This window comes from Cottoperca gobio, chromosome 16 (assembly GCF_900634415.1).
Source record: "Cottoperca gobio chromosome 16, fCotGob3.1, whole genome shotgun sequence".
Classification (NCBI taxonomy): domain Eukaryota; kingdom Metazoa; phylum Chordata; class Actinopteri; order Perciformes; family Bovichtidae; genus Cottoperca; species Cottoperca gobio.
Window position 1 is genome coordinate 23,522,845 of NC_041370.1, and position 8,492 is coordinate 23,531,336.

Below are 8,492 nucleotides of genomic sequence, written 5' to 3' on the forward strand. Positions count from 1 at the left end.
AATTGAACTCAAGGGCCACTTACTCACTTGTTCCAGAGCTTTCAGCAGTAGTATACGGTCTTCATCAGCAGATAGAGTTTGCTCAGTTGTCATAGAACTGTAACAATCAGACCTTCCATTATATTTGATGTTATGTATATAGATACTTTTAAAATGTTATGTACTGCGACAGAAATATTCAACAATCAATGATTCAAGAACTTTCAAAAACAAAATATCTGCTCCCACAACACGTCAAGCATTTCACAAAAACACTAGAGAGTAACTTAACAGCACTGTGCATTAGTGGAGGACAGCAAACACCAGATTCCCATGAGCTGTTAAAGGCAGGGAGCAGGATTAGTTAGCTAATGGCCCAAGTGTCAGCCAGGGGAGAACAGAGCCGTGGGGAGAAGAGGCCAAGGAGTGGCAGCTGGAGGCAGAGGCAAAACCAGGGGCAGAGAAACGGCCATAAACATCTTGAGGAAAGCAAAATGAAAAGAGAAAATCCAGGCAGAGGGCTGCAGGGTCTTTTCAAGATGCACACACTTATAGTGGGATTATTTCTGTATTTGTCCAGACATTGTTTTCTGGAAAACCTACTCATTGTGTCTTTAACTTTCTATTAAAAAGGTTAATTCCACTTTATTGCAACCAAGTCTCATCGTCACAGGTTTGGCCATGATCAGTCATGTTAGCATTGTACCAGTCAGATTAACGGGGTCAGGAACACAGGGGGGAAATGAGCCGTAGACCCCCATTACAGGACATTCTGCTGAAGGACTGCAGTAAAGAATGTACCATCTGGCTAACACCGGAAGTTACCGAAATGATCATTTTTATATAGACAAATAAATGAACTCTTATTCCGACAGGTCTAACTTTCCTGTGAAGCCTGAAAGTGTTCCAGCTTTGATATTTCATTCACAATTTCAGACAGAAGTCGGAGTTTTAGTTTTTTCCGGCGGCTCTGAGCAGACACAAGTGTCAGAGAGCGAGAGCGGAGGTGGTAAATGAGGCGACACGGCGGCCTGTTCCCCAGGCTGTGTGTCAACAGGGCCAGAATAAAAGGCAGCATACCAGAGTAGCAGGCCCCAGCGTTGCCATGACGGACAAGCGTCCAGTGTGGGGTAGACAGGCAGACTCACCGCCTTCTATGCCGAGAACACCCTGTGCAAAGAATTCCACGGGTTGTGCCATCGCCAAGTGTCAGACACAGGAAGCCCCAAAGTAAAACAAGCCAGAGAGAGAAGCGTCACCAGGTCACTGGCAGACCAGCAGGCTCACCTGGTTCAGCTCAGAAGACACCGATGTGCCTCAAAACTCATCACCATTTCAGTTTCCATGAAAACTCCACTTTAGAGGATGGAAAACCTCTAGAAAAGAAATAATGTACTAACATTTATCACATTACAATCACGTCAGTTTAAAAGGATGAAGTCTGGTGATATTTAGTATTAAATATTGTATGTATTCAAAGTCTGATATGTCTTATCACGTCATAAGCACATGCTTACAAGTTGTGTTCAACAAATGTATATAAATAAGTTTTAGGGGCCTAAAGAGATAAAATGATCAAGTAATTCACAAGAAAACAGCAAAGATTAGAGCACTGTCAGAAATATAAACGCACTTTGTGTAGTGCAAATGCTTTATTTCTGCTCTCATTTCACAATCCCTGCATCTTGCAACCTCTTGTGGAGGTCCCGATCCAAAGGTTGGGATTTAAAAGGATAGGTTTGGGATTTTTCAAGTTGATGTTAATACAGCACTCACATGCCACTTGTTCAAAGAGCAAATCAAAGAGCTATGGGGTGGAGCACCCCTGTAACCCCTGGTAGAGCGGACGACCCATGTACCAAGACTGAGTCCTTACTGCAGAGGCACAGGTTCTAATATGATTTACGACCCTTTGCTGCATGTCATCCCCTCCCTCTCCCCTTTTCCATTCTATCTTCAGCTTTACTATCCTTAAAAAAGGCAAAAAAAAAAACGTTTAAAAAATGTCATAATTATGTTTTGCTGTTATCATTCCCATGAAGAGATCCCCACCACCCACTCACTGTACGGGCCACAAGGACACTGCTGAGAATGTAAGAAACTATGACCAGACACAAGTCCAGAGCACAGAAAGACCAGAGCACTGATGCACATGAATTGGCTGTTTATTCAACCAGCATTTTACAAAACATTCCTATTTACAGAGATTACACTTTCACAGGGCTTTTGGGATTAAATGGGAGCAAACTGATGCTGAATCTATGATGGAGGTCAGGAGCTCAAAACCTGCAGCTCCACACAGCGCGGAACGTCTTTATATTCCCCGAGCTCAATATATGTTACATTCAGTCTCCACATATTTGTAGAGTACAGAATGTTCAACAGGTACAAACATTCCCTTCTCCGCACAATATATTTAGCAACAAATATCACTGTGAGATACTATAAAAATGTTTGTTTGTACAAATCGTTGAAGAACACTTTCCAGATTTTAGCCACCCATTTGTTGTTGCAGATTTTCTGTTCTAGAAAAAGGTCCCTGAAGGCATCACAGCCTGCTTTACAGTCTCTTGAGTCTGTATGGATGGTGTCAGTCTGAGTCACTTTCCTCCACCCCTGCTCCTGGGTGTGCATCAGCCTCCTCTCCGTCACTGTCTTTGTCCCAGTCTTTCATGGTGGCTCCCATCATGAAGTCGTCTGTGAGGACACTCCAGGCAGGCTTCTCCTCTGCTGCAGCAGCCTGCACACGCACACAACAGGTTGCTTTAGGTTTAGTATGTGCTTCTAGCTCTGCGCCATGTCTCATCAAGGCTTTCATGTAGCAACAGTGCCCCCATGAGAGCACTCTGTGAAATCACACTGTTAGAATGAGTCATGAGAAGGTGAAGCATTGACCCCATCTGAAAAGTATAACAGCTAGCACAGATTTCATGCACAAGATAACTGAACGCACGTGAATCAGCAATAACATGGTGATCAGCAGCACAGGCCCATAATGGAGACACTGGCAGTCTGTCTTTTCATCACCTGCAGCAGCTGTGAAACATGGCCAACATCTAATCTTTACTTTCCATTTAATGAATATATAAACCAGAAACTTTAAATAATTAAAATAAATAAGGTATCAAACTGTTTATTTTTAATTTATTTCATAGAAAACCCTCCAGCTGTCCATGACCCACAAACAGAACATTGAACTTACGTCCTTCTCAGTCTTGCCAGTAGCTGCGCTGCCTCCCTCTGTCCTTCTCAGCACATCGATGAAGTCTTTCTTGGAGACAGACGACAGCAACTTGGCCTTCTTCCTCTCGGAGCCACCAACTTCCTTCACCTTGTTATCGATCGTCTTCTGGTGTTTCCTCACAGCGTTGAACAGCTGCACCACCCCTCTGAACGGACAAACACACACTGGAATCAGGAACAAAGCTGCTTTGGCAAATGTTAAACAAAGTCTCACATAATAAAAGGGTATAGAAACCTGGTAGAGATTCTCTGTAGAGCTTTTTCACTCTCACGGTCCTTCACTATATCAGGTTTCTCCCTGCACATCATCTCCCACGCTCGCTTTTTGTCAACCTGAAGGGACACAGTTACAAATGAATGCTCACATTTAGCTTCCCAAACTTGTCAAGCTGGAGAACAAACAAAAACAATGGGTGTGCATATATTCCTGCAGTGTTTCTCCATGCAGTGCATATAATATCTCCACAGCTTCAATTTCAAACATTCCTTTGTTTCTTAGATTTCCTCCCATGAATGTGTTTGTTAAGGCTGCATTCAGACCTACTGTAGCCCTGTGTGAAAAATCGCAGATATCTCATTAATTTGAAAGGAGACAGTCCGTTGACACGTCATGTGTCCCTCTCTGAATCAGACAGTCTGGCTCTTATTACTTATTATTATATATTACTTACTTATTACATTAAAGTGTTTCTGATTCTGATGTTAGTAATAGGATGACAGACAGATTAGCCAATACAGAACATGAAAGCAGTCTCACAATGTGCGTCATCGACTCTGATTACCTGTTTCTTTCTGTCCAGCTGCTCTTTTTTTTCTTTCTCCTTCTTCTTGTCTAGCTCTTTGTTCCTCACCAGGATGCTGGTTTTTGCCTCAGGGGTTTTCTTCCCCAGGACCTTTGCCATGGCCTCAGCCCACCCAGCATTAGCGTTATCGCCATCTCCTTCCTCCTCCCCTCCATCTTCATCCTCTGCCTCTTCCCCATCTCTGTCATTTTCTTCTGCATCACTCTCTCCATCTTCTGACCTTTCATCGTTGCTCTCTCTTTCAGATTCACTCTGGTCATTGTTGTCCTCAAGCCGAGGCTCTGCATCGGCTGAGTCACAAAAAAAAAATAGAAATGATTATTAAAAAGGTTGCTACCAGCTCTCACTACACTTAAACTAAATAATGCTTCAGCCTTTACTCATGGTCCGCCACAATTTGGGGGTTGGGGATATCAAGCTATCTCAGCTGGTGTGAGATGTGAAACATGTTATATATGATTTGATATTTCAGACCTTTAATATTTCTAATGATCTATATTTTACAGTGAATGGTGAGAAACCTCTACTGCAGGACAACATGCCAGCTGAAGACTAACCAAAAAAAGAAAAAGAAAATGTTTTTAAGAGAGGAACAGGCAACTCAAAAATTTGAATCTGTGGTTTAATAGGTGTTAATTATTACGTCCGTCTGTCTTGCAATCCACTATTGAGGAAATAAAGGAGACAATAAACATTGAAATTGCAGTTGAACTGTCTTGAAATAAGTTTGGTGAGAGTTATCGTTCTGTAAAGTTAGCTTGAGCACATTACATTATGCTACATTAGTTAACGCTACAGCGATTACAATGTTTCCTCCTGTGACAGGCAACGTTTATTAGCTAGTACTTACGCTAAAGTGCAGCAATTGTTTTTGACCAAAAACACCACCGAGCACTTCAGTTACATTAAAGCTAAGTAGCTGACGAGCAGGAAGAGGGCTCGTGCTAAGCTAGCTATGGAGCACATTAACGTCTAAACAGCAGACACAAGGAAGTAACGCTAGCTAGCTAGCTACTATATTTGTAAGATTAAAACAGGTGACAAACATATTTCTCATAGTTTTCAGACGCAACAATAGGGAACTGTATAACAAATAAAAACTCACCAGACAACTGCACATGTGTTTGCAATAGAGCTGACATCATGGAGTTACACTATAAAGGCTCCGTACAATACGACTAACAAACACCGAAGGTTCCGCAGACTAACTTCTTCTTCTTCTTCTTCTTCTTCTTCTTCTTCTTCTTCTTCTTCTTCTTCGAGGGCTAACGGCAGCTGGCCTCCTCAGTGTTGCATTACTGCACTCAATGCACACATTTTATTTTTAACTGAAAATGTATTTCCCTAGTCTCCTGATCCAAGTGTTGATGCCACTTTTTATGATTTTTTTTTCCCTCTGATTTTTGAAAAGTTTAATATGAATGTTTTATTTTTTTTAAGAGTTTGTTTGGCAGGTTTGTCTACTTTCTGATTCTGTTTCTACTGTTAATTAAGTTCCTTGCAGCTGCATCCCCTGTACAGCCAACACTTGATTTTGCGGTTATATCACCTTCACAGCCAGCCTGTAACACATTTTTGGTCGGGTATCTCATAGCTTCTGTATGTTGCACTTTTGTTTGGCTTTTTTGAAGCTAGTGTTCTGCACTTAAAGGATTTCACCTATATGAAGCTAATGTACTTGCAATATTCTTGCTGTTCGAAGTTGTATCCTCATGATTGTTTGCACTTATCGTAAATCGCTTTGGACAAAAGTGTCAGCTAAATTAACTGTAATAATGCAATCGTATCCTTCAAGTACAGTTTTTGATGCAGATCCATAAACTAGCGACCGCACATCGCTTGCTGGCTCTTCCCTGCTCCACCTTTAGGGCCTCAGCTGGTGATGCAGCAGCGACACTTCCCTACTCCACCTGTGGGGCCTCAACTGGTGATGCAGCAGTGACACTTCCCTACTCCACCCTCCAGCCATATGCCAGTGATGTTTGCTCCTGTGACCTCACAGATGCCTGTCCTGGTCACTGCTCCACAGGCTCTGGATGCTAGCCTCTCCTCTGCTCCTTCTGTTCCTGCTTCTGCTCCAGTCTGCCGTAAACTGACCCGCAAAGTATTGCACAACAGGTGCAAGAAATGCGGGCAGCTGGGACTGGACACAGCCAGTACAAGGGAGTGATATACTGCCCCTCTGTAGAGGCTGTTTTGAAGGAGCAGTGGTTGGAGGACATTAAAAAACGAAAACAATAGTTATTTACTCCTCTACCAAAGGCATGGACACTGGACTTATTTATATATATAGTTGTATAGCGTTAATTTAATTATGTGGTCATTTGGAGGTGTTACTCTGTTTGTAGTTGAATTGTTATATTTTATGTCAATTATATTATAGTTATTTTTATATTATTATTATTATATTGTTATATTGTCAAGTTTTACTTAGAAGTGTTTTTATTATGTATGTGATTGAAAATAAAAGTTGGGTTATTTCAATGAACTAGTATCTGTCCAATGATTGGAGTAGAAAATACAATATTTAGAATTTCCAATGGTTTTCTAACCCTCAGTCATAAGGAGGAGTAAGAATGCAAGATAACATCATCATCCTTTATATTTATATTTATATTTATATACTGGAATGGACTGTGTTTAAGGAAACCTGAAAGTCCTCAGACACCACCCTGATGAAACTAAGACAATTATTATTCAAGGGAACACAGCAAAAACATCCCTGATTAAAATATTTAATGAATACATTTAGAAGATATATAGAATCTACGTATGGTGGATCTATATAATATTTACTTGCAATGTTTTATTTAATACTAATGTAGTGACAGTTAACTGCATTGCACTTGTCTTATAAGTCAATATCTTGAGTGAATTCAAGTTTTAATGGGCAACACAAGCACTTTTATTGTGCATATTATAAACATCAAATCTGCCGGGGTCGGGATTTGAACCTACAATTTTGTAGACGGGTTTTCCTCCAGAAATACATAAAAAAAACCTTTTTGTTTTAAAAGAAATACTAGGGTATGTAAAGACTTTAAAATGCCACAGGGTTGAAACTGTGTGCTACATAATTATATTTCCTTCTCTTTCCCTCTTCTTTCCCTCTTCTTTCCCTCTTCTTCCTCTCTTTTTTCCTCTTTTTCCTCTCTTTTCTTCTCCCCCACCCCTTCTTCCCCCTACTTTTCCTTTCTCCCCTCCCCTATCCAGTCTATTGTTCGCCAGCCTATCCACAATATTTTGATTGTGCTCTCTCCATGATAACATGGAGTCAATATCTACTCTAATGTCTAAACTGTAGCCTGAATTGCTTGTAGCAGATTTAATAATTAATTATTAAATTATTTTTGGTAGAGTGCCTGCGCTGTACTTTGGCTATCGAAACTGAAATATAACTTTAAATAACAGATGTTACAAATACAGGGCACCACTTCGCTTCGTCAAATAGAATTTGATAGCAAAATGAATTGATATATACTCATTATCTGAAGTTATTAAGGCGTTCACTCCGTGTACAGAGCCTTAACTTACTTAAAACACAAAAAAAGCACATAATCAGGTTCTTTATAAATTATGGATTTATTTACTACTAAAGATACAAACACTACTAAATAAACATAAGCATAATGTGAATGACGGTAATGAATGGAGATGGATAACTTGCAGGTTACACAATTAATAACGTACAGTAGCTAAGTGACGTCATTGGCATAATAAGTGAAAATGAAACCGATAGATGCCTTAAAAAACTGAGAGATTAGAGGGAGTTATTACTATGAGATCCTAAATCTTACCATATAACAGCATTACAAACCTGTATTAAGTGATTACACTGAAATGCCTGTTAATCAGGCTCTCATCAGTTCTGGGTAAGTAACATCCATATGTAAGAAAATACAAAATACCCCTTCATCCAAAGAGTGAGGAAAAAATAAGTCAGATGTCATTTCTTCTTTATTATTTAATTTCTTTCTTTATTTTAATGTAAACTTTAGTCCTCCATACAGGATCCACAAAGGACATACCGGTAGTGGGTGTGTCCTGTCTGGGCGTCTGTCATATAAACAGGTCAAATAAAACACTTTCAACCATATTCCATGACTAACAGGGTGCTGTCGACTCACTTAGGACACCGGTCTGGAAGAAGCCTGACATAACTCCAGGGGAAGAGGATTTGTTAGTCTACTGCCCATCTCAGGAACAACATGGCACTGACTAAATTAGGTAAAGACATGCCCTTTTCTAATCTGTATTTTCCTTAACTCTGTGTTGATGAATGGACATTGCATTGTATGTATTGTTGCCTGTTTTGCTAGTGAAAACTTTGCTAAACAAAACACAATTGGGAGTGTAAAAGTGCTTTTATTTTTAATCCCCAATAATAAAAAGAAAAATATTCAGACCTTTACCTTTTCTATTGTTATTTGTTCTACCTTTACCATTCCAGAACATAGTTTCAAATCA

At 40.1% G+C, this 8,492-nt stretch overlaps 1 protein-coding gene across 1 annotated transcript; it reads right to left on the bottom strand.

Annotated features, from left to right (window-relative positions):
* Positions 1-2,126: 2,126 nt before the first annotated feature.
* On the bottom strand, positions 2,127-5,274 carry rrp15 (ribosomal RNA processing 15 homolog). Its single transcript, XM_029451803.1, has 5 exons — positions 5,131-5,274; positions 4,005-4,315; positions 3,458-3,555; positions 3,182-3,368; positions 2,127-2,719 (listed from the first exon to the last, which is right to left on the bottom strand). The coding sequence occupies exons 1-5, from the start codon at positions 5,168-5,170 to the stop codon at positions 2,570-2,572; spliced, it is 786 nt and encodes a 261-aa protein (XP_029307663.1). The 5' UTR covers positions 5,171-5,274; the 3' UTR covers positions 2,127-2,569.
* Between the last annotated feature and the right edge of the window lie 3,218 nt (positions 5,275-8,492).